The 25,899-nt window shown below is 42.2% G+C and overlaps 1 protein-coding gene across 2 annotated transcripts in view; it reads right to left on the reverse strand.

Moving 5' to 3' along the window:
* PRKG1 (protein kinase cGMP-dependent 1) overlaps positions 1-25,899 on the reverse strand; it is a 1,235,615-nt gene that overhangs the window by 45,051 nt on the left and 1,164,665 nt on the right. For both annotated transcript variants that reach the window (XM_025850942.2, XM_025850941.2), the window contains exon 10: positions 2,026-2,122. In XM_025850942.2, the coding sequence (XP_025706727.1) occupies positions 2,026-2,122 (97 nt within the window). The remainder of the gene's footprint in view (positions 1-2,025; positions 2,123-25,899) is intronic.

Raw genomic sequence — 25,899 nt, forward strand, 5'->3', positions numbered from 1 at the left:
TGTCTTTTTAAACCACATTTTATATGGTCACCTTTTATATGCTCACACTGAGCCTTCCCTAATTTTCTGATTAGTGGTGCCTCCTCAGACATTTTTGAGGGAAGTCTCTAGAAGGTTTCCACTGCCCGCTTGGCATTTAATTATTCAGCTTGAAGTGATTTCAGTGTCTATGAGCAACCTTCAGCATTTCAAACATCCAGAGTAAACTCTATTTCATAAAATACCTTACTGGTGACCTAAAGGTCCCCAACTTGAGATCCTCAGACCTTTAAGAATCCACAAATTTGTGACATAAATTTTTTTTGGTCAACTAAGACAACAATTTTATTGTCCAAAGTCTTTACAAAATGATACTTAAGAAACTACAAGTCACAAAATCAACCTCTAGGGAGTTCTGTCCATATAGTGCTTCATTCAGAAAGGGGTGGAGATACATGCAGGTATGTAAATAAACACAGCAGACAATACGCTATTCCTGGCAAGGACCTCTGCCCCCGACCTGTTTATATGCCCCAACACCCCAGGACAAATATAACACTGGTAATAAATCTTCACTAGCTCTAAGAACAGTTAGATTTTGTCACAAAAGCAAAGTTCGTGAAAACGAAACCAAAGACTGTGTTGACTGGCAGAATTCAGAGAAACAAGTTTTCCTAGACCCCTGATTTGTATTCCTATAGCCGAAAATCCTCACTAGGACGTCAGACGTCAAGTCAGAAGCAGCCTGACTATAGCATCTCCAACTAGTGTTACCGGAAGCCTAATGCCAATTCAACGAAACACACCATGGCTCGAAATTTTCTTGTCTAGTTATTTTCTTGTCTCATGTTTAAGTAAATGGCATTTTTCTTGCCTGTCAAAAGCCAGGAATCCCAACTGCAGCACAAATGGGACAAATATCAAACACAGGGCCGGGTCAATCTGCTTTTATGGAAGGGGATTTCTCTTGTCCCTGATGGCAACAGTAACTGTTTACTGCACTGTACAGGGAGTTCCTAACATACTGTACTGGTATCTGATATCAGGGGCTCCTCCAGATTCAGCAGAGAGGTGGAAATTAATCTGCCTTCTCAACAGAGGTTATATCCACACCATCTCCGAATGCAGCAACTCAGTTACCAGAATACATTTTTTTTTCTCTGGTCTATGTTGTAACAGACCAGTTCTTAAATTTATATTTCAAAGGCTATGCTTCTGTTTGGTTTGCACCACATTCATGCAATATGTTGAATGAATAAACTTGCACCAAAATGTCCCCATCATCCTGATGCTTACCTGTATCTGTTTGTGTACACAAACGTGTGTGAAATATTCAAACCATATTATCTAATATATTATCTAATATAACTAGGTGCTTGCTACGGAATCACAGAATACTAGAACGTTATTTATGTTTTCTTAAAGTTTTAAAGCAGTATTAAACCTCTTTAATTAAATATAGATTTTACTCATTTATTTGCTTCCCTAGCTCTGAGCCATATTCTCTAACTTATTCATGTACCTGATCTACAACTACAATAATTAAAATGTAAATTTAAATATATATAAAGGAAATGAAATATATATGCATATGTATGTATTATATTATGTATGTATCTACATATAACATATATATATATATACATATTCCATTTCCCTCTCTATATTTAAACTTAACGTAGGTAGGGCGCATGACTAAGTTGGTGAGCACTGCCCAGAACTAAGGGAGTAGAGGTCGCAGAATATCAGCTGGGTAAAAAGCGTTTTATGGCTCCTCATCAAGTTAATGTGTTTACCTTTCATTTACTATGAGGAGGTTTTTCTAAAAAAATATATATATATTTTTTTTATTGTCAGTTTACAGGCTACGTAATATATAGCTCACTGTACCTGTTTCACACTCGGATGTGCAGACATGAAAGCATTTGGTACGGATTCAGGAACGGTAAAAAGTAATGATGAGAGTGTAGAAAGAAATCTTAATCTACAGGGAAAAATGCAACAGGAAGAGGGGCTCCCCAGAGCATGTAAAGAAGAATCACCTACCAGCTCCACTCGTCCGAAGCCTCCGACTCCGAGGGTGTCGATGATGTTGAAGTCAGACAGCTTCAGGTTGGCGAAGAAAGCAGCTTCGGCTTCGTATCTGGATTTTTTGATGCGAAAAAACGGAAATTTCTTAGAGGCGCAAACACGAGAACCACGCACGACCGCCCCGGAATGACAGGCCTGTGGCTCGGGGTTTACCTGCTCAAATTCCATCTTGCTTCTAGAGTCTGTGTCTCCTCCCAAGCATAATTGTTTGGTCCCCGTTGTGCAGAATAAACAAGATTTGCACTTGTTTTTCAAAGGAGAATAAGACAAACTACCTGGTGCCTGCCAGTCACGTGACTGATAGGTCCAGTCACCAAGTCAAAGTTACATCGCAATGCTTTCCTGTGCGTCTTCTTGCGGGCATGGATTGTTGGGGTGGTTCTTTTGGGGTTTTGTTTTGGGATTTGTGGTTTTGCCCGGTTTTGGTTTTGCTGTTCAGATTTGGGATGGCAGTTCCTCATGAGTTTCCCTTATCCACAGGCTGGTAGTGGCTCCTATCAGCATTTATTAAAAGCGGCAACATCACTGAGGTCTCTGGAGCAACTTCACAGCCGGGTTTTAGGAAAACAGATCCGAAAAGCAGAGGACTGATGGGCCCTCCATGAAATGGAGGATTTCGGAAGCATATTCACATTCCTAAGCAGTATCTCCCCTTCGTTTATGTTTACCCACTGCCTCTCAGCTGGTAATCCCAGTGACTTTATGTTGGCCACTGTCTTATATGAGCGCTGTGCAGGAGCAAGACCGCGCTCCGAGGTCTAGCTATGCCCCATGCACATCTGACACATGCAAGGGGCCAAAATAAGCTTCTCCTGATGAGACAAGTGAATATGAGAGGCTTAAAATATCTTCTTATTAAAGGCCCTACTATTTTTAGAAAGGGCAGGAAGGCATAAGAGTGAAGATGACCCTCCCTCTCACTCATGTCAGGTCAGGGAGTAATTCAGCTGTCTCCAAAATGAAGTATTTGCATAGCTCTGTGTAACCCATGACTTTCAGCCAGGTGGTACCCGATGCCGTCTATGCTATAGATAGACACAATGAATGCACTTGAGCGGACGATCCTAAGGCTGCTCGTTCAGGTCAGTTTCTGGATAGAGTCACCCATAGGCATGCTTGGCATTAAGCCGTGTCACATTTTAGCTATTCCTTTATAACCAAACACAAATTTAGACTCTTCACTCAGAAGAAATGTGAAACGGTTTTCTAGGTGAGGTCTTAACATTCTCCAAGTTACAACCACAGTTCCAGTTTTTAACAATTCTTGACAGACTCATGAGAGGGTACAAACAACCTAAGTTTTCATTATTGGCTCCCTCTAATAAACCTCCATTAACGAGGCTGCTGGCCAATCCTGATGGCATTTGCAGACTTCTCTCATTAACTACACAATCAAAAGATCAGCACAGCGATTCTGGAGATGGTTTACTAGAATGGAACGTAAGCAGCAAATGTGCATTTCTAGCATTCCAACTGGTCCACTACTTTTGGAAAACTAAAACAACTCCATCTCATTTAAAGGGCCAGTGGCAGAGTTCAGTTCAACAGGTGCTTTACAAGGACATCTGTTGGGATCAGACCCTGTCACGGTTTGTATGTGGTCAAGCATTTCCTGGCAGGTTAGATAATCAAATTCTTAATGAGACTGTTGTTGGATAATATCCTATGCACTTGCTGGATTTAGAAATCTCAAACACGAAGAGGGTAAACTCTTTCAGACTATTTTGATACCATTTTATATATTTCATAAAGTGTGGTGTTCTTACAGTTCCTAAAGATACTCCCGATTTCTTACACTTGGGCTCTGTCAAGCTAAGCTGGTGATACATCTACACAAGTGATGTTCAGCCCTGTGTGCACACCAGAACTACCCAAGCATCTCCCAGAAACCATGTAATGTGGGTCCCACCAGAGAATGAGTGAAGCGGAAATCTTTGGAAGCAGTATCCAAATATCTGTATTATTTTAAAGCTCCCTCGGTGATTCTGATGTATAGCAAGCATTGAGAACTATAGCTCCAACCTCTCTGAAAGCCTTGGGAATTCCAGAAACCACGGGAGCATTTTGGGGAGGATTATAAAATGATCCTGGGAAATCAGTAGCTGCCCATTGAGTTTGGGGGTGATGCATTCATGCCAAGAGTGCTGGGGGCTCTTACAAACTTGGTCTGGGCTCCCGCCCTCTGATCCTAGACCCACTGAAATGACCAGTAATGGCTACAGAGCTTAAAACAAATAAACAAATAAAAAGGACCATTTTCAAAAGGAAAAAAAAAAAAACCCACAGATACAGAATGCAGAAATCATAATGTAGCCGTTTTGTGTTTGCATTTCTACAGCAAAATCCGCCTGACTTTGCTTATAGTTACTCTCTGATTAACTACTGATGGTACTTTCATTAATGGCATGATTGTATTAAATTCCTGTTAAATAGTAGACATTTTCTCTGTAGCTATTAAAATCCACCTGAATATATCCTGCTCCATCCACTGAAAGTACAATTACCATTAAAGAAAATATTTCATATTTTAATGAAAAGAGGTTGGTAACACTGTAATCATACTTTGCTAACCTTGGTAATTACTTTGCTAATATGGCCTGGTGACTTTTTAAAATACTACCCAGTGGGGTGATTTTAATCTAGTGGTTGGTGAGATACATTTTGAGGGGCCTTCATATAATGTGCTCTTAATGTTCTATTCTATTGTTTGTGCTGGCGCCTGATTCTCAGAGAAGTCAAAAAATGTAGGAATGCTACCACAGCGGGCTTTATTTTTTCTTTCCCACCCAGGACATGTTAGTTGCTTAACATTTTGCGTGCATTTATTTCTCATTTAGATTACTCTTTATGGACAAGAGTTATATCACAGAGACCCTGTATACTTTTCCTTTTTTAATAACTTCTTTTTCTTTTAATGTGGCAATCACCCTGGGAAGGGGCCTCTGTAAAAAAGTTAAACTGTGGATGATTCAGCCTCTTCAGGTATTTACGCTTGTTCATAACTTGGACATACATTTTCATTCTTCCTTTTTACTCAGGTATGATTTGAAGATAATGTGAATCCATCAGTTCTACTTATTTTAGAGTTGGTAAAAGTTTGAGCGGGAAAGGAAACTAAATAAATTGGGTAAGTAAATGGATGTTGTTGGAAATTTCTTTGGCCTGAAGGGAGGTCAGTGTGGAACCCAAGCTTCTAATGGAGCACCCCAATGGGGCCCAAGGAATTAGGCCCAGCTTCATTCAATTCTAAAATTCATCCATGAAACAGCACTTATGAAAGGGACAATTGCCAAGCGCTGGGGGAAATTCTTATCAGTAAGAAACAAAAGTTCTCGATATTTGGTGGCTTAAAATCTAGAAAGGCGTAGAAAGTGTATTTTCTAATGGTCCTCAGCTTAGTTTGAGATACTGATTTCTTCAAAGAATATTATTTTAGTATTATTAATAATTACTTTTAAAATGTAAAATAACTTAATTTTACATTTTAAATAATTATTATTATTTTAGTATGGGGTGAAAGCTAGGGATCCTCTTCTCAGGAAAGTGCAAATATCGACAAGCCTTTTTCGCATATGACCCTAAAACAGGTCAACAACACAAAAATGACTATACAACAAGAAATTAACTGTGCTGGGTGAAGGAGACCGAGACAATTTATCGTATCTCAAACAACCTTGACCATAACATTGAGCTGGGGCTCTGGGTGATTAGAATCCACAGACAACTGCTCATCTGTATAGGGTCCTCTTTAAATAGTGAAATACTAAACTTTTTTTTTTTTTTTTTAAAGAACTGATTAAAAGGAATGAAGTTGTCTAGATGTTCCCCTCTTTTCATTTCTGCCTATACACCAAGGAAGTTCCAAAAGTGATGAAAATGTAAAGCTCCAGGTATAAAGATGAGAAGAGCAAGGCATATATGCATAGCCTAGAAACAGAATGGTCCTGGAATAATCTCAGCTTCTCTCTATTTATACAACTGCATATCTTTACAGTACTATATTCACTGTTTTTAGGAAATGGGTAACAACCATTTTTATTTTGCCATCTCTTCCAGTATTATCAGCTTCCACAAAGGCATGGAGTAAGAATCCGGTGTCCTTCATTATTCACAACTGGTTTTCCATTGTTGCCATATGTCCATGAATCAATGGTATCATCATCCCACAACCACAGAATCGGGCTCTATTCCTTATGGATGACCATTATTATTAAAGTAAACATGTCGCACTCTCTACTGGAAACCACATATGATGATTCTCCCCAGTACAAAAACGTGTGGACCTTAAAATTTTATCTTTATCTTGACATTAGAACAGTAGTCAGAGCTCAGCATTATTTTACAAAGCAGATTGTATCACGTGCAATTTTAAAGTAAGTGCCAAGGGTGGAAAGGACCCTCATAATAGTTCTAGATAGGTTACAAAAGCCAGTAATTAAGAGAACCAAAGGCTACTGTGGCCTTACCTGCCTTATCCCTGCTCATCTATAATCCACATTGCTTCAGAAGCCTACTCTAAGAGTAGGTCTTAGAGTCTCCAAGGAAAATCACAGAAAGTCTTAGCCATCTCCCAATCCACCTGCAAATTACCATGGCTTTGCCTGAGCTCATCCGTTATTGGGTATATTTTTGTTTCTCATTTAGTTTTATCAGTTCTTGGGAAATCCATAAAAATGAAATGCTTCAGTAAACACATGGACTCTCATCTATGACTAAGTTTCTTATTCCATAACTTCAATACGTAAGAGGAGAGTCAATCAGACAATGTCTACTCTGGACTTAAAAATAACAAAAGAGCATCCTAGCATACAGACAAAAGGTAATGACTTGTGGTCCTAGCTCTGCCAATGACTTGGTACTTCCAAGTCCTGATTTCTTCAACATGTAGGCCTTTCTAGGAGTATCAACAAATTTACACTTAATAAAGATGAATTTTTTGTCAGAATCCTTACTTAAATGTCCAGATAAATGCCTAAAAATATATTTTTAAAAATTTTATGTGATCAAAGAGCATTGAAATCTGTAAATATATACAGAAATAGTTTGAAAGAGGATAAGAACTTTCAGAAAGTGAGCCTTAGAGCACAAAAGATGCATACCTGGTCTATGATATAACCAAGTTATCATGCTGCCTGTCCAGTGAATAAACACTGAATTTGGTATGCAGAACTTTACACAGTAATAGTTCCTGATTTCATAAAGCTTGGTTCATTCAGTAATTTGTAGGTCTGTAGAAATTCAGCCAGAAAACTAACTTTATAGAGAGAAACTAGAATTGGAAACTGGACCAATAACATCTGCACATTTAACATAAGTGTGGTTTGGGCTTAAACTGCAGAGCTGCTTCAACTCTGCGTATGTAAAAGCAGTTAGTAGGTACATGTCCTTATTCCCCTGATTCTCAACTGTCTGGAGTTAGACGAGCTCAGCCACCCAAATAAAAATCAGTAGTCTTTCTTAACTCTATAACCAAGCTATCAATCATGTCTTATTAATTTAATTCTTTATTAAAGTTTCATTGATAACTAAACTCTAAAAGTGGCAGTTTGAAGTTATTAGTTTTTAAAATCAGTACTTTTTAATGGAAACAACTTGACCAAAAATCTGTCACAGAATTTTGAGACCATTAAAACAAATGTTTAATGAGAAAAAAAAAAAAAGTGGAATCTTTTGACTTCATTGGAAAACAGTGAACCATTTTATAGCTTAAGGTTTGAACAGGGAGTTATTTCCTGTTGAAAGAATCATGTTTTTCAAATAAACATTTTATAAAAGTCCCTGTTAGCATAAGAAACCCTATTCCTAAAATTCTAAACAAAAAGGGATGATTTCTTATTTATTTGGTCATAAGACACATAGGGATAGTTGCTTCTTTCAGCAGTAGTGGTAAAAACTTACAGAAATAAAAAGTTTAAAAGTAATTTAATAAATATAAAGTATTTCATTTTATCAATTTTCTCCAGAAAGTGTAATCTCGCCTTCAGGGAATCTGAGATAACACTACTTTGCTCTATTTCAAAAACTGTCGTTTTCAGGAACACAGACTTTTTGTTTTGTTTTGTTTTGAGTACTCTAGTCATGAAGTAGTTCTACTTCTTTTTCAAATACATTCCCTTGAGGAGATATGGCCAACAGGAATACACAGGAAAATTGCATTTCTCATATCTGCTGCATAATAAGAATGATAGTGATGCAAATATTCTGCATTTACAAAGCGCCTTTCTTCCTAGGACTTTAAATTTCTCTCATTTAATTTATCCTCCCTGACTCTCTGTGAAGGTGGGATAACAAATACTTTTACTTCTCTTTTGCAGTGGGGCGGACCAGTCATTGACAGTGGTTGGTTTCAGTAATTAAACAGCAGGAGGAGGACTAGAACATTTGCTCAAGTTTCGAATCACGGCACAGTTACACTTGCTCCAAAAAACTTAATTTACTTTTAAGCACGATAGTAGAGAATCACACAACCTCAGAGAGAGTTTGATCTCGAAGTCTGGAGATACTAACATGGCTCAAAATCTGGACCGACACCATTGGAAGCTCACCTAACCCAAACTCTGCATTTTTTAAAGAAAAAAAAGCAAAGTCCAGAGGTGGTAAGTGACTTAGACAAGGTCCCAGACACTTGGGGACACAGGCCAGGCATTTTGACCCATGATGTTTTTTCTATCTGATTCTATCTTTGCAGTTTTTATAATATTCTGATAATTGAAAAACAAAGGCAAACATCAAACTTAAAGTGTATTTAAGTAATATGGTACAATTTATTACAATTGAGACTAATTTTAAGGTTAAGATTAAACTTTCCCTTATTTCTTTCAGTATTCTAACCCATATATTGAACATGACCTATAAAGAAAAGTCTTTGGGTAGAAAAGAGATTTTTTTTTTATTTATTTCAGGGGAAGACTTGGGCTGTCTTTACCCATCTTTTCTTTAGCAATGTAGGCTATGGTGAACAGAGTCCTCAGGGAAACTGAATGAGAATTTTGCTACAACTGGTATTTCTCTGAAGTGGCAGGAGGCAAGGAGTTGAGGGTGAGGGGTACTTCCCCAAGGCCTGAGTTATTGGAAGAGTAAAGGTAGAAGGGATGGTCATTTCCACCTACCTTATTTGCCCTGTACCTCACCTCCCTGGCCTTGAGAAGCTTAATCTTCACCTTAAAATTAGTCTCAACTCTAATCTTAAAGGAACCAGAACACTGAACTGGCAGCAGGAGGATGAGGGCTCAAATAAACACGAGGGTAAGACAGTAAAACGCAGTGTGTGACAAGAACACGAGAAGACAAATACCACCCTCCCAAGCCTCTAGGGATATAATAAAGGAAGTGACCAGGGACTGGCCCAGCACAGACCTAAAACAGACACTCTCTTTTCTGTAAAATGAAGGGTTTGCACTAGACAGGTCTACAAAACTCACTTGCAGCTTGATGGTTCTGGGATGCCAAGTGTCCTGAGGTGCATACTTTCCCTTTTCCTCCTTTGGGGTCCTCTTTGCCAGCCCGTCATCTAATCCCTTCTCCTGGAGCTCCTATTTCAGGAAATACTCCCAGAGGCCTTCCTGTAAGGGAGACCTGCTCTCAGCTCCCGGTATCCGAAGGAGGCAAGCAGGAGAGCCCGCTTCCATGGCCAAAGCGCTTGTGTGGGGTGCTGGTATTGATAAACCACTTCTCTTACAAAGCCGACCCAGGATTCGGCCCCACTGAGGCGCCATACCATGGCAGGACTGAAAACACAGGACCCAGCTCCAAAGAGCACCAGTGAGCTGTGCGAGACATCTGCCTGCATCGACCAATCAGGGCAAGGCTCTTCCAGCCAATCAGGATGAGGCAGGGCTTTTTTTTTTTTTCTTTCTTTCCCTCCTTAGCATCCTGGACACCTGAGTGGACACCTGAGTGGGTACCCCAGGGGGAAATTTACCTAAGCAGAGTCTCCTCTCTGTTGCGGGGGGCCAGGTCAACTCTCCTCCGTCGGCGCTGTGCCTCCCTTCAACTTGATCTGTGACCTCAATAAAGCCTCACCTGTGCCTCATTTCTATGGTGTGGGGCCCAAGAACCCAACCCTGCTAACAACAGGTAAGTTTCAAAGAACTACTAGTGTTAATTTGTACATGTATGTGACAGACACCTACTGCAAGGTCTACGATATCACAGGGGGCTGTGTCCCAGGCGCTAAATAATTGTTCTCTAGTGATCTTTGAGAATACCACCCGTACTTGAAAGGGGGAAAAGCTGTAAATCTTTTCCTTAGTAGAGAAAATATTAAGTAGAAAAAAAGAAAACGAAGCAAAAATTTTGCTATGTCAGGTTGTTTAGTAATAGTAATGGTGCGTTTATCAAATGAACTAAATCTCAGGAAATAGCACAAGTTTGTCATCAAGTAACTGCCATCTGGATGCAAAATCTGGCATTGTTCTATGTTGCAGCCAATACAACTGAGTGAGAAAGCAATCTACAGGCTTTGGGGCTCGCTATTCCTTCCCTCCTTCCCTCCCTGCTTGCTTGCTTCCTTCCTTCCTTCCTTCCTTCCTTCCTTCCTTCCTTCCTTCCCTCCCTCCCTCCTTCCTTCCTCCTTTCCTTTCTTTCCCTGACGTCCATATTTTTAGTCAGATTTCCTTAGTTTTTACCATATGTCCCTCTTCTGTTCCAGCCTTCTTTCCAGGCTGCCATATTACATTTAGTTGTCCTGTCTCTTGAGAGTCCCTTTGGCTGACATAGCTTCTCAGACTTCTCGTTTTTGATGACCTTGATGGTATTGAGGAATACTGGTCAGTGTTTTATGGAATGCCCCTCAGTTGGGGCTTATCTGACATTTTCTCATGGGTTTTGCTGGGGTTATGAGTTTTTTTGGGGGGAGGAAGACTACATAAGTAAAGCACTATTTTCATCACATGCTAACAAGCATACATACTATTATTGACAGGACTTATCACTGATGATGCAAACCTTGATCATCTGTCTGAGATAGGAATTCTGTAGTTTCTAACACAGTACTTCATTCTAGGAACCAGTAAATGCAAAATGGGCTGTATTAAAATGTAATCCTCTTCATAACTTTTACCTTAGAAATGCGTCCCCCTCAGGATGGGTTAAGTTCATAAAGTCCACACTACTCAGCTTTCTGCACAATAATCCAAAAGGGTCACGATAAAATACATTGCTTAGAATTTGCACGCTGATGGCTACAATATTAAAAACTGGTGTCTTCCCACACATTTTTATAGCGCCAAGGGAAGAACTCGATACCCTCACATTACTGCTTCTTATCTACAAGTATAACAAATTATTACCAGAATTGTTTCTCCGAGTACATGTCTCACTTGTCATGGACGTTTAGAACTAATTTGTAATCACATTTCACGTCAGTTGGACCACTGATTTAAATAAATACTGTTATAACGCTTAAACTGAGCTTTGCTTCCAGGTTAGCACATCTTGGTAATTTCTCTGTGCCTGTAACAATGGTTTTTAAAGAGAACTACACATTAAAAGACTGCATTGTTGAGCAATCCGTTAGAATGTTAAGTGAATTCTTCTAATACTCGGTTACGAGTACTTTTTTCTGTGTACATATAATGCAAATGATGACTTTATTTTACTACTTTATAAACCTCCTGGCTTTACCTTGTATATAGCCTCTAGAATAGACTAGGTCATTTCCTCCCTTTTTAAGTAATCAGTAAAAAATAGAGAGTAAAATGAAGAAAATGAGGAGGGGCATTCAGACTTATTATGATTATTCTTTGTATTATTTAACAGCTAGAGAATGTTTTTTCCATGTGTGGCTTCCTTTTCCTTATCGATTGTCCCCAGATAGAGTTGACCTTTTGGCTACACCCTATTCTCAATTCTCCTTTTGTGACTTCCTTTTTTCCTCATCCAAGTTAATAACTTTCTCTCAGAAGTTAATAATTAGCAGATTTACATGGCCTCGATGAATTGATCTGGATTTGCAAGAGCCTGTGAGGATAGAAAAAGCTGTATGTGTGATCGGAGCATCGCCTTGACGGGTTGCTGCTTGTCATCAGCAGGGCAGTGCGGACGCTGGATGTCCACTTGAGAACACACGGTATCCGACTGGGTTCTCAGTCTGATTCACGCTCCTCTGGCCTGTGGACATAACATAACTGCAGAGAGAGAGGACAGAAAATCTTTCTTCTGGCTCTTCAGAAGAGAAAATTGCTGGGCTGGGGAGGGGAGGAGCCTCAGACACTAGCTGAGCCGTCAGGGGACCCCACCAGTGGGGCAGCAGAGATGGGGCGGTGGGGGGGGGAGGGCTCTCTTTCTGGGTGGGAAGCTGAAAGAGTTACATGCTTTCTTCATTTCTACAGCACTGGCATTATTTGGCCAGGCATAGGAAAAAACAAACAAGATCCCAATGCAAATACATAAAATATGAAGGAAACAAATGAAAGCTAAGGAAATGAGATTATTTTCAGGGGTGATTACTCTAATTTTAGAGAACTACAAAGGATATTTCATTGGTAATAGAATTATACTATGGTACTATTTGCACAAAGATATCACTTAAGAAACAGAATCATTCAGCTTGCACAGAGCTAACTTTTTTTTTTTAATTTCTAAATTGTATTCCAGCCAATGCCTGAAGCTGAGAAAAGGCTAAATATCTATGTTTCTTGCAAGATACACGATTTGAAAGAGTTTCATAACCATGATTGTTAATTTCTAGAGTGTCACTTGCTAGTTGGAAAGCAATTATGTAAACAGAAAAAAAAAATGAACGGAAATAAGAATTACTGGTTTCAGGTTTCCGGCTGATCACATCACAGCTGCAAGCCTTATCATGTCTGCCTAGAATACGTTTATATATAGCAAGTAGGATTCTTACTGTCTATTCTCAATTACAACAGTTTAGAGTTTTGCTAGACAATCTCTTTAGAGAAGACCTTCCTTAGGTGACGTAATACATGAGATTTATTACCTAACACCCCAGTGGGTGAAGAATCTGCTGAAAGCAAATGGTTCTTCAACCATGAGTTGAAGTTTTAGGGAAAGTAAGCTGAATGGGTAATTCTCAATATCCAGGATCTCTTAGGAAGATACTAATAAGGATGACTGGTTCTTTAATAGTGATGCCCCAATTATCTAGCGCCATCTAGGGATGGGGGGTGTTCCATGAGGAAGGGCATTGTCCAGATTATTGAAATTTATCTCTTCTGATCATCACATGGATCTCTCACCCCATTAAAAAAACAAACAAACAAAAAACCTAGAGAATCAATATTTTTAGAATGGATTATCTTCTTCCAAATCATTTAAGGCATAATTTATTGAATATAGTACAGTGTTCAGAGGATGGCCCCGGGCCATCAGTCCCAGTAATCAATCATGTGCTGCTACGTCTAGTTGGGAGGACCGCCAACAACACTCCTACCATGTGATACTTGTGATTAGTTGCTCAGGTTTTAAGTATTATCTCTTGCTAGAATCAGGGAGTCTGTGTTGCCTCCCATTTCTGACCCAGATACTCTTATCATCGGTCCATTAAAAGCCAGATAGCCAGATTCACTACAATTGTACCTATAATATAACCACGTAATCAGTGATTACTTAAGGAGGCAACAATACAAAATGATTAAAATACAGTCTCTGGAGACAGTGTGCTTTGGGCAAATCCTAGCTCTAGTATGGACTGACCACCTGAGTTTGAACAAGCTTCAGGATCTCTCTGTGCCTCAGCTTTCTTTGACTGTTTCATGGGCACGCTAACCAAACCAACTCCATTGGGTTACGGTGAATAATAAATGAAATAAATGCATGTGAAACAGAACTGTAAGCAAGCAATAATAATATGATCGTTACCTTTCGTGGAGTTTGTACTGTGCACCTGATACTTTTCATTATTACTGACTGCCTGATTTTCCTGACTATGAATGTTTGCTTCTCTAAGTTGCTGTTTTTCCCTTCGGCTGGGATCTAGGTAGTAGAGTTGTGCGTCCAGCAAACCAGAGATAAATGGGATGTTACTATGGAGAGATTACATTAATTTAGAAACACATGAATATGCAAATATGCCATAGAGTTGACGTTTTATTCTTTTCCATATTCTCAATTTCTTCATTGGAAATATTCTAATTGGTGGTTTATGGTGCTCCGACTAGACCCTGGCTAACTCTTTGTATTGCTGCTATATAATGCAATGTATGTTATGTTTTCACCTTTGAATTTCTAAACTATCTTAGATAGAATCAGGTGCTATCAAATGATGGGAAGCATGCGATTTCTACAGTCCATTCTAAAGCCCCTATTAAAAGGAGGATATGTGAGGGTCTCCATTTGAAGTTTAAATTTAATACACTTTTCACAGTTCTACCAGGTGTTACTCAGAGAATATGGAATTTATGAGCTGTCCCTTGGATGAAGGAAAAGCACGACATTCTCAGTGGGGCTTCAGCACTAGGTCCTTCCGTTCAAGTCTTCCCTGAGCTCGTGGGAGACAGACGATGCCTAACCACACTCTTAGCCCCAGTCAGGCAACAGATACAGAGTCAGACAGTGACCACTGTAATCCAGAGCCTGGGATCGCCTGACACAGAGTCTCGCGAGGGATGCACAGAAAGTCTGAGAGTGTCCTCTCTGAAGACAAATTGGTGCCAAAATCAGAATTGCGCAGAAGCTGCTCAGTGACCCAATCCTGCAAACAGATCCCTCTCCCATTTTCCGGGGGCTTACTCCCTATGAGTCACTCCCTCAAAGCCACCTTGAGGGCAGTTCACTGGGAAACAGGACAAAGACCTGGCCAGGTTCCAGAGGCAGAAACGATCTCGCTGGTTCCTTCAGTAACGTGTGGGCGACACCGCAGATGCCTCATTCCAGACCAGAGACTTCTAAGTGTGCCTTCAGCAGAGGCAGCTCAGTTTCAAATCTTCCACTTTCTTGCCTTTGGCAAATCATTATAAATATTCCTTTGATAAAGACCTGACAAGACTTATAATGTCTTTATCCCACTGAGTAATGTTTATGAGGGGAACATTCCCCAAGGTGAGTGGTGAAGATAAAAAAGAAGAGACAGAGAATTCTGTCTTTATCATTTTCCTGACAAATAACAACAAAAGAAAAAATAGTACCCAGAAGATGTATGTTCTCTTTTTGGGCTCCAACGAAGCGCATTTGCAACATTTTATCATGTTGCATGAATCTATTAGCTATGCTGTTAATATACAGTACAGTTAACATCACATGGGGACGTTTTAGTTCAGTGGAAAAAAGACTCATCGGAGGGCTAATGTTTTTGAGATGACATTGACACGATACGGCTTTGGAATCAGTCAGTTGCCCTGTCTTGCAGCTCTCCCTTCTAGCAAATATGATCGACGGTCTGCTTCTGCCCATGCTGGTGCTCTGCTAAAATCGAGCCCCTCCTAATGCACCTGGCGCTGTGACAGGTCCTGTCAGATGGGCTCAGGTGGTAAAGAGAACACTCTTGCTCACGTGTCCTGCCCAGCAGGAGACACGCAGAACAGCCTAAGTACCTTGGTAGAGGAACTAGAAGACGGGTCTATCTTTCTCAGGCTCGATGCGATGATTTCTCTGAATAGCGTTTGCCTGGCTGGGACAAATGGAGAAAAGTAGGTCTTTCCCATCAAAAGATATCCCCTGATTGCTTAAGTACAAGAGTACCCTTTTCTTTAGCTCAGGTCCCCTCCTTCCGGACCCATTTCTTCAGGGATCCGCAGTGCAGTGGCTTAAACTGCTGGTTTGGCTGCTACCTCTTCACGTCCCATCTTTCACTTTCCATCGAAAATCCAAATCAGAATCCAAACAAAGATTACGTTTGGATTTTAACCCAAGGTAATGGAAATGGGGCTGCCAGGCAATAGACAGCCACAGCCGCTCAGTCCTATTACAAAAGAAAGGTTTTCTTTTTATTCAGAAAAATGTCCCCGGGACTGTGACTTCAGCCTCACGGACCCACACTTGAACTTGAAAGAATTCCAAATCGCGAGAAATGATAAACACCTGTTTTAGATTTTCTAACAGAAAGTGAACACTTGAGTTTTGTAGCTGAAACAGACATTAAAGCTGTGCATCCCTAACTTCCTCCGGAAGGGGAGGGAGATCCGAAAGTAGAAACATACCGTTAAGAAGTAACACGGAAATTGGCATTGTTTCCAATCCTTGCAGAACAAGGTCTCACTCATCACCCACAGAACAACAACAGTAATAATGTAATGGGGCACGTGCGCAGCGCTCCTTCCCCAAGAAGTGAAAGGGGGACACTTCTGTGTCACCTTGTCCACCGTCATTCCAGCACTGCAGGTGTTGTGAGATCTACAGATGATATTTCTATTATTTATGTCTTTAGATATTGCTAAAAATACCAAGTCCTTTCTTGTGAGAAAACTACCTTCCGTTTGTACCATCTATAAACCATTTCCAAACTGAATACATTGTATTCTTTGTAACACAATAGCGCTTTACCAAACCGCATTACCTCTAGGGGAAAAACAGGATCTTAAATGTCATTGTGACTACTAAATGTTGGTTAGATACCCAATATTTCCTTACCATGATTACTTGTGAGATAGACAGATATTGAACAACTTCTGCATACTTTCAAAAGAATTCCAAATAAGGCTTAAGTTCAATCAGTGATTACGCCTGCCTCATTGACTTGAATCATAAAAGTGTTCAATTTCCCCCCATAGATTGTGACCTCAGTTATATGATGTATACAAGATATCTAATAGTCCTGAAAGAGGGCAAAGCTTTTTTCTTTTTCCTTTTTTCTAACCTTGCTCTGGATTCTCTGTGAAGTGAAAATGTGGTTCACTGGGACATCCTTTGGTCAGGGACTCAGCTATCTCTGTGAATGACTCAAACCCCCGAGGGATACCTGCAGGCTGGACCCATTCCACGTCTGGTGAGGACACACATCCTTCAGTCATTATTTTTCAGCATGAAAATTAGATTTCAATTGACCCCAAACCACAAAGTCCATTTTCAAGGCTGGTAAGATATCACCTTTGCTCGGCAGGCATGTTTTATAATGGAAACCAAGTGGCTAAGAGTGACAGCAATTATCCCCAGGTTAATAACAGACTAATCTTGCTGTGAGGAACGGGCCGATTCCAGGAAAATTCTGCAGTTCTTTTCTAGCACTTACTAATCCGACTAGCTCTCCCGAGACTGATAAATGATGCAGGCCAGATATGCTAAAAGGCATTTGACAGACTAAGGTAAATAACTGGACCAACTAGACCAGGTGGAACAAAAACTCTGAGATTATGTTCCACAGTTCAAGGAATCTGAGCATGATAATCAAAACGGGACTCCAATTTCCTGTTTTCAGCAGAATCAGCCAGTTCTTTGAGATCATAAACTACTTTTGGCAAATTACTAATAAAAACAAGCGTATGCCAGGGCACTGTTATAGACGCTGAAGAACCCGTTGTGGACCCAATATACCAAAAAACCCCAGGAGAATAATGAAACAAGCCCAACCCTCCTGGTGGCGGAGAAAGACAGAGAAACAAGTATGTGTAGAGTATGTCAATTTGTGGTAAGGGCATGGAGAACATTTAGGCAAGGAAGGGGACCAGGGAGTGCCCGGACACAGGTGAGCAGGGAGGACGACACCTCAGCAAAGGTCTCAGGTGAGGGCAAGGGGCGGGCAGAAGGGGAGCAAAGTGCCCACAGCCTGTAGACCCACCAGCATCCACCTCATGCCCTGCGTGAACGGGAGGCTGCTGCAAGGGTGTGAGCAGGGAGCTTCTGCAAAGTGGACAACAGGAGGGCAGAGGGGAAACGTGGAGGCCAGTCCAAGTCTCTGCCATCAACCAGGCAAGAGCCAATGAGGCTTGGACAGAGGGGGGAACGGCCGCTAGTTGGTTCTGGAACACGTACCGAGGGGAGAGTCCGTGCGATTTGCCGTCAGATGGATGGGAAGAGTAGAAGAAACGGGGAGCACGGGGCTGAGCGTTGGAATCTCAGGAATGAGGATCGAGTTGTGTGGACTGAAACAGGGAAAACCATAAGCAAAGCAGGCTGGAGGAAGAATGGGAGTTCAGTTTTGATATTTTGAGTTTGTGGGGTGTATGATTTATCCAAGGGGATTTGTCAACTGGGCTGCTGGACGTCCGAAGTTCCAAAAAGATGCCTGGGCTGGAAAGTGTATCTGGCAGGCTTCTGCACAGGGAGGTACTGAAAGCTGTGCGGTGAGCCCAGGTCACTGAGGATGGCAGCACGGATGCAGAAGCAGACGGACCCAGGGGTCCAGCCCTGCAGCACAGCGACACTGAAGTCAGAGAGTAAGAGCACACACGGAACACAGAACACCAGCGAACGCGGCCTCCTGGGAGCCAACTAAGGACACACTTCAAGGAAAGGAAGCGGCCAGCCATGTCGGATGAGATAAGAAATAAGACTCAACCAGGGAGTTTCGCTCGTTGGAGGTTGGTGGTGGTGATAAAAGCCTCAGGAGAGATCAGGAGGCGAGGGATTGGAGATACACTTAAAAAAAAAAAAAAAAGATTTTATTTATTTATTTGAGAGTGAGCGAGCATGAGCAGTGGGAAGGGGCAGAGGGAGAAGCAGACTCCCCGCTGAGCAGGCAGCCCGATGCGGGGCTTGGTCCCAGGACCCTGAGATCATGACCTGAGCTGAAAGCAGACGCATAACCGACTGAGCCACCCAGGTGCCCTGGAGATACTCTCTTTATATGTGCTTTACATTCACTTATAAATGGGAATCCAAGGTGTTGGGTTGCTTGGTTCATTTTCAGTGACTGAAAAGAGGCGAGATGGATGCAGCAGAGGATGGACGAGTTTCTGGGGTGATGCCTTATGCAATGGAAGGAAGATGTGATGGGCACACAGGAAAGGGCTGGAGTGGGTCCAGACCAGTAAGACCGCCAGGAAGAGCGTGGAGAGTTGCCCAGCAGGGGTGCCTGCAAGATCAGACTCCAAGACAGGTGGGACTTTATAGGTTTCAGAAAGGAACAGGAAGCAAAACTGGGGTACACTGCAACATTAACACAAGGCAACATGTTTTTCTATTGACCACCCCAAACACAAACCGCCATTTTATTTAATGAATGCTTAACATGACTTAGCCATTGTTCTAAACCCTTTACTTAACTGTCATTTATTTCTCACAAGGAACAACCCCTCCCTGAGGAAGCTAAAGCAGCATTTGCCAAGTTCCCAAGGTCATGTGGAGGAAGGAGTACACCTGGGTTTTACGTGTAGGCAGCCGGAGTCTAGAATCTGGGCTATAAATCACCCTCTGATTGTTAACGACCCATGCCTTTATATATCCATCCACTTTCCTACCTAGAAAGTCCCAGAGTCCCACTTCTGTTTCATGTTTTCAATGGTGAATAATTATATGAAGAAATATTTATAAGAAAATGGAAGTTTCAGGAATATGAATACCATGAACCTAGGTAGCAACTCGTGTCACTCTGGTGGGGTTGGAGTTGAAGGACGGACGTCCTGGGAGAAGAAACTCTTGCTCTCCACAGTCCCATTCTTCCCAGGAGAGGGCAGAAGCAAGCTCGCTGGCTGTTCACAGAGCAATGATGCGCCACTCCCAGCGTAAAGTGCACTGACTCCTTAAAAGGGGTCACCCTGCTGGTGCACCGGCTGTGGTCATCAAAGGGAAGACCCTAAGGGAACATCAGGGACGGTCCACTGGGAGACGAGGCCTCCTTACCCACTCGCACAAGTCCCTGGACTGTGGGAGTTGGGCAGCCGCTTGCCACGGGGTGCACTCATCGGCACCCTCACCAGACTCCCAAATCCTACATAAGGAAAGTGACTTTTCTCTAACCATCCAAACCTCCTCGTGAACACAACGGACTCTGTCCCAGCTTTCTTTCTCTAGTATTTGGAACATACTTACCCCAAGAGCACAGAAGTCTACTGTAATTATTACATTTTTAGTATTTGCTAGCTTTTTGCTGGCTAATGAGAAAAAAGATGACTCTTTTAAGGAAGAAACTGTGTCTTACTTTGCATTTACTACAATATTTGGAAATAGAAAGCCTGTAGTAGACATTCAAGAACAATTTTTGATTTGTAAAAGGCCTCATTTTAGACCATTATCCTGTCTCTTTGTGTGTGAATCAGATGAAAAATATGATATTACAGCTCCTTATTAATTTCTTCATGACTTAGTGAACATTTGCATTACTTACAAATTAACACAACTTAACACACAGAACTCACATTTAGACTTTCCTTTTAAAGTTACATTTAATGAAGTTTCTATTCTCAGGATTTATGTGCATAAAATGGAGTACAATGAAATAGGTTGCTATGCAAATAATCTTAACTTTAATATTAAGTAGGAGGGAAATAAGAAAGTTGCACTGATTTGTTTTTTAGTAACATTTATTGTAACATTTATGCAGCATGCTTTTTACATGAGATTTTAATAAGGCTTATATATTAGGGATTTAATGCTGCATAACAAATTATCCCCAAACCTACTGGCTTGAAGCAACAATAAACATGTATTACTGTACAGTTTCTGTAAGTGAGGAATTTGGGAGCAGTTTAGCTGGGCAGCTGGGTCACAGGGTCTCTCGGCGAGATGTCATCTGAGGCTGTAGTCATCCGAAACCTGAGTAGCATCAATCTGGTTCCAAGGCGGCTGAATCACATGGTTGGCGAGCTGGTGTTAGTAGGTGGCAGGAGGAGTCCCAGTCACTCTCCCTGTGAGCTTTTCCATAAGTTGCCTGAGTGTCCTTAGGACATGGTGACTGGCTTCCCCCCAAAGCAATGGCAGAGGGTAAGGCAGAGGCCACAATGTCATGCACGGATTACATTCATGGTATCCTACTGGTCACGTGGGCCGGAAGAATTCACTGGAAGAGGGGATTCCACAGGGCACGGATGCATTACAGAGACAACTCATCTACCCTTGTCCCCCTCACATCCAACACCTACACTCTGCTCCATAGCAGGATGCAGGATGCCAGTGCCTCAGTGAGCCCTGGAGGCCAGGAATCTATTCTCTGTAGCTTGCCTCTGCCTTTGGGAAGGCTCCTCTGAGCCATACTTCCTATCCTATGGAAGGCCGCCCATTTTTGAAATAGAGGAGTTTTATCAGCCAGCTTCCTGCTTGAAGAAGTTTGAGGGTCCAGAGGACTTTCTTCATTTGTTGCTGGCTCTGTTGTTCCCAGTCCAAGCTGGTGATCTTTCTCAGTACCATCCCCTTAGAAACTCTGTGGGTCTCTGATGTAGACGGGAGTTCATTCCATAACAAGAAGCCATGAGCTCTTCTCAACCTTACGCTTCGGGGAAGGCTGCGGAGGGACAACACCCTTCAGCTTTTTGGAAACCCCATGTCTGACTGAATACTTCTCTGATGCAATATTTCAAGTGTTCTGAGGTCATAACAAAGGATTTCACAGCCATGGTTTTAACTCTACACGTGCGTAATGTTTTCCTGACAGTGCCTTGCCTTGGATTTAATGTTTGCCTGGAAGACGCTTCTGAAATGTAGCCTTCTAGAGAAGTGATGAATTATTCAAACCAGCGAGTCCTGGTTCTTTCGTTTGACATTCCTTCATTTAACTCATTTCTCTTGTATCACACTTTCCATAAGCAGTGAAAAGAAACCAAGCAGCCTCCCAACATTCGGTAGGGAATCAGACTCCTTAGCCAGTTTGCTCAGTTCACCAGAGGCATCTTCTGCTTTCCACATCACCACAGGTGATGGCGTCGCTCAACTTTCTGACACTGCGGTTTCCAACATTCCCCTCACTTTTCTCTAAATCCTCCCAGGCAGCCTCCTCAGAGGCCGTCAGACTCCTGTTGAGTGTCTCTTCAAAATCTCCAGGTCCTTCCACCTCCAGGTCCTGCCACCCACCTCCCTCTTCTAATCCCTCCCCCTCCCCCATTTCAGGCAGCACCAAAATTCCAGGAACCAAAATATGCATTAGTTACCTGACGCCATATAGCCAACTACCCTCAAAACTTGATGGCTTGGAACAAGTTATTGTTTTAAACATTTATTAGCTCAGAGTGACTAGGTGTGGAGTGGCTTATCTGGGGAGTTGTCTGGAGTTACTTGCGAGGTTGCAGTTAAGATGTCGGCGGGGACTAGAGTCCTTGGAAGGCGTGACTGGGATGAAGGGAATCCCACGCCCAGGTAGCTCAGCCAGTGGTTAGCAAGCTGGTGCTAGTTGCTGCCATTTCCTCTCCATGTGGGTCTCTTTGGAGGCTGCATGAAGGCGACCTCACCCCAGAGTGAGCGATCCCAGAGAAAGCCTACCATCCGATGCCACACAATATCATCTCTACCATATTTTCCCCATCCCATGGTTGAGTGTGGGAGGCAACGAGGAACTGATGTGATTATCAGAGGGCGAGGATCACTGGATGCCCATCTTCAGCATCTGGCTACCAGCGTATCGGGGTGAACAGTGGCCCCCAATATTACTTCCGCCCAGAACCACCGAGTGGGGCCTTATTTGGAAATAGTGTGTTTTTGGATGGTGATTCATTAAAAGGAGGAAATACCAGATTCGGTAGGCTCTAAACCCAATGACAAGTCTTACCAGAAGGCTGTGTGAAAACAAACACACAGAGGAATGACAACCATCTTCAGACAGAAGCAGAAATCTGACTAACGTAGCTATAAGCCAGGGAGCAGTGAGGAAGGAGTCTTTCCAGAGTCTTCAGAGGTCAGCAGGCCCTGCCAATACCTTGATTTCAAAATTCCCGCCTCGGGGCGCCTGGGTGGCTCAGTCGTTAAGTGTCTGCCTTCGGCTCAGGTCATGATCCCAGGGTCCTGGGATGGAGCCCCGCATCGGGCTCCCTGCTCAGCGGGAAGCCTGCTTCTCCCTCTCCCACTCCCCCTGCTTGTGTTCCCTCTCTCGCTGTGTCTCTCTCTGTCAAATAAATAAAATCTTTAAAAAAAAAAAAAAAATTCCCGCCTCCAGCTCGGTGACAAAATAAGTTTCTGTTGTTTTTTGAGCTGCCTAGTTTTTAGTAATTTGTTATGGTAGCCCTGGGAAACTGATACATACATGCTCTTTAAATTTTATGTCATTAATCCATTCAGTTTTCAACTGCAGTAATAATCTATTAGTTCACAGAGAAATAAGTAATTCCTATGGCGCTCCATTAAATGAACCAGCAAAACAAACAAAACATGAAAGCTCAGTGTGAGAACCCACATATTTCAACCCTGCATGCGACTATTTCAATGTGAATTTGCTAATTACACTTATTAAGCATCTGCTAGTTTCTAGATTCTGTGCTCACTATACTGGTCAAACACATACCATCAGTATTTTTATTTATTTATTTTTATTTTTATTATTTTTTTTAAGTTTTCTTTTTTAAGATTTTATTTATTTATTTGAGAGAGAGAGAATGAGAGAGAGAGAGCACGAGAGGGAAGAGGGTCAGAGGGAGAAGCAGACTCCCCGCCGAGCAGGGAGCCCGACGCGGGACTCGATCCCGGGACTCCAGGATCATGACCTGAGCCGAAGGCAGTCGCTCAACCAACTGAGCCACCCAGGCGCCCCACCATCAGTATTTTTAAATTGATTATAATCTTGTAGAGAATATACACACACACACACACACACACACACACACAAATGACTTGAGAATGTTTTTATAAAAAAATCCATGTAATTATGACTCAAACTGAGTGCCCAGCCCCAGTTATTGAAATAAAGTCAAGATTTCACTAGTTTTGCAAAAGAGAAAATCTGTATCACAAGGAAATAAAGTTGGATGGATGGGATTTGGGGGAAAAAAAAAAAAGACGATCAAGTCAAATTTGTTGCTGCCTTGCATCATACACGTTCCTGGGCACACCCTCCAGTCACACCATTTCCACACCCCCGAGTGCCCTCTTCCTGCCTGTCTCACATCTTACTCCCTGGACCCACTTCCTGTCCCCAAATCCTCCCTCCTAGCTAGCCCACCGCCCTTGCCCCGTTCCTCTGAATTCCTGTTATTCTTAGTGTCCTCATCAGTGGCCACGCATTAGCCTGGCTACATACCTTTTACACCGCATTTCAGACTTTGAGGACGGGGAGCAGACCGTAGAGTCCTGTCTACTCACCACCTCACCCACAGTGGGTGCCCAGGAGACAGGGCTGACTATCGCTGATTCCTAGCAGTGATAACATTTTATGTTTAGCTCTTAAGTTTGGTTAATTAATAGTATTCGAATTGGATTTTTTCTGTGCATTCTTAACTGTTGAATAACACAATGGAAACTTGCTAAATAACCCTTTGTGTAACTATTTTAAAGTGGACTGTCTTCCTGTGACATATCCTCCATCCTCAATCCTCTGTCCCCGTTCCTCAATACTCTCCTATGAACCAAAGTAGCCAACAAGAGCAGGGACATAATTATAAATCAACAGCCTGAGAGAGACACGATTTCTCCTTCTTCCTAAGACAATGTGAGTGATAAGCAGGGAGGATGGAAGAAAGACAAGTTTATGAACTGTGAATAGCACACAGTTTTAGGAGATTTGCTCTCAGAGGTGTATCTGCTTTCGTCCCTTATGCACAACAGTAACGATAACTACTTTGAAATGTTCTGTCTTCAAGTGTAACAGGGCCCCCTCATCAAGTTCTACTTGTGACCCCATCCGTTCAAGAAACACTGGATGCCTACGGGTTTGAGGGACTGTGACCCCAAACTTCAGTCTCATAGTGAAGGTGGGTAAGGAGTCTTCTTCAGGGTGAAGAGGAAAGAATCATTAAAATCCCCAAAGTGGTATTTAATTGAGAGGGGATTTTACAACCTTAGCGTGGTCCCAGTTTAGAACTTGGCTCCAACAACTGTGCAATAATCAGTTAACAAAGGAAGACCATCAAACATTTTGTGGGCAGTAATAGAGAGAGATGCCACATGGGTCCCCCTAGCTTGTTGTGGAGAATGTAACATCTACCCAAGCCCAACTTTTGATTCCTGCCTGAACCAGGACGACCGCACCTCTGCCTGCCCACAAGAGCTCCGTCTCGGCAAACAACACCAGTACTCACCAAATCAGACCAAACCATAAAGTCTTGCTTGATTCTCTCTCAACCCCATATTCATTTCTCAGCAAATACAGTCAACTGTCCTTCAAACAATGGCCCCAAACCAGTCACTTCTGTGTCCTCCACTGCCACCACCATCTTGCAAGCCACATTCATATCTGACCTGGACGACTACGTTAACCTCTTAAATTGGCCTGTCTGCCTCCACTCTAGAACCATCACTTTATCCTATACAAAGAGTCAAACTGACTCCTACAAATCACAAATCAGACCAAATCATTTTCCTACTCTTAACTCTTCAATGGATTCAGCATTTAGAGTAAAACTAAAAATCCCCACCATGGTCTACCAGATTCTGTACGTCCTCACCCCGGTCCCCTTTCCGACCTCATTTTGCTGCCGGCCCACTGTGCTCCAGGTCTGTTGGTGTCCTTGGTGGTCCTGAAATATGCCGAGAAACATTCTCATCCTCGGTCTTCTGTACATACTGGACCTTTGCCCTCAGAGGACGACCCTGCTCCCTGGACATGTGCTGGTCCCTGCTCGAGGGTCACTTCCTTCATGCAGCTACCTCTAGACATCTGGTCTACCGTAGCACTTCTGTCACTTTCTGTCTGCTTTTCCTTCTACAGCATTCATCTCTCCCTGGCATGACATGCTGGAAGAGATACTTGAGTAGGAATGGTTGGGAATTTGGCAACTGGACATAGGAAGAACATTCTTCAGTTGGGGAAGCATTTAATGCAGAAGAGTGAAAGGACCTGATGCCCACAGAACTAGGAAAGCAGTTGGTTAAAGCTACTTGTGAGGGTGACAGTGAAGGTAAGTAGTTGGCTGCCGGCTC

Source organism: Callorhinus ursinus, unplaced genomic scaffold, assembly GCF_003265705.2.
Source record: "Callorhinus ursinus isolate GAN/ISIS: 27379988/994484 unplaced genomic scaffold, GSC_fseal_2.0 scaffold32, whole genome shotgun sequence".
NCBI classification, from domain to species: Eukaryota; Metazoa; Chordata; class Mammalia; order Carnivora; family Otariidae; genus Callorhinus; species Callorhinus ursinus.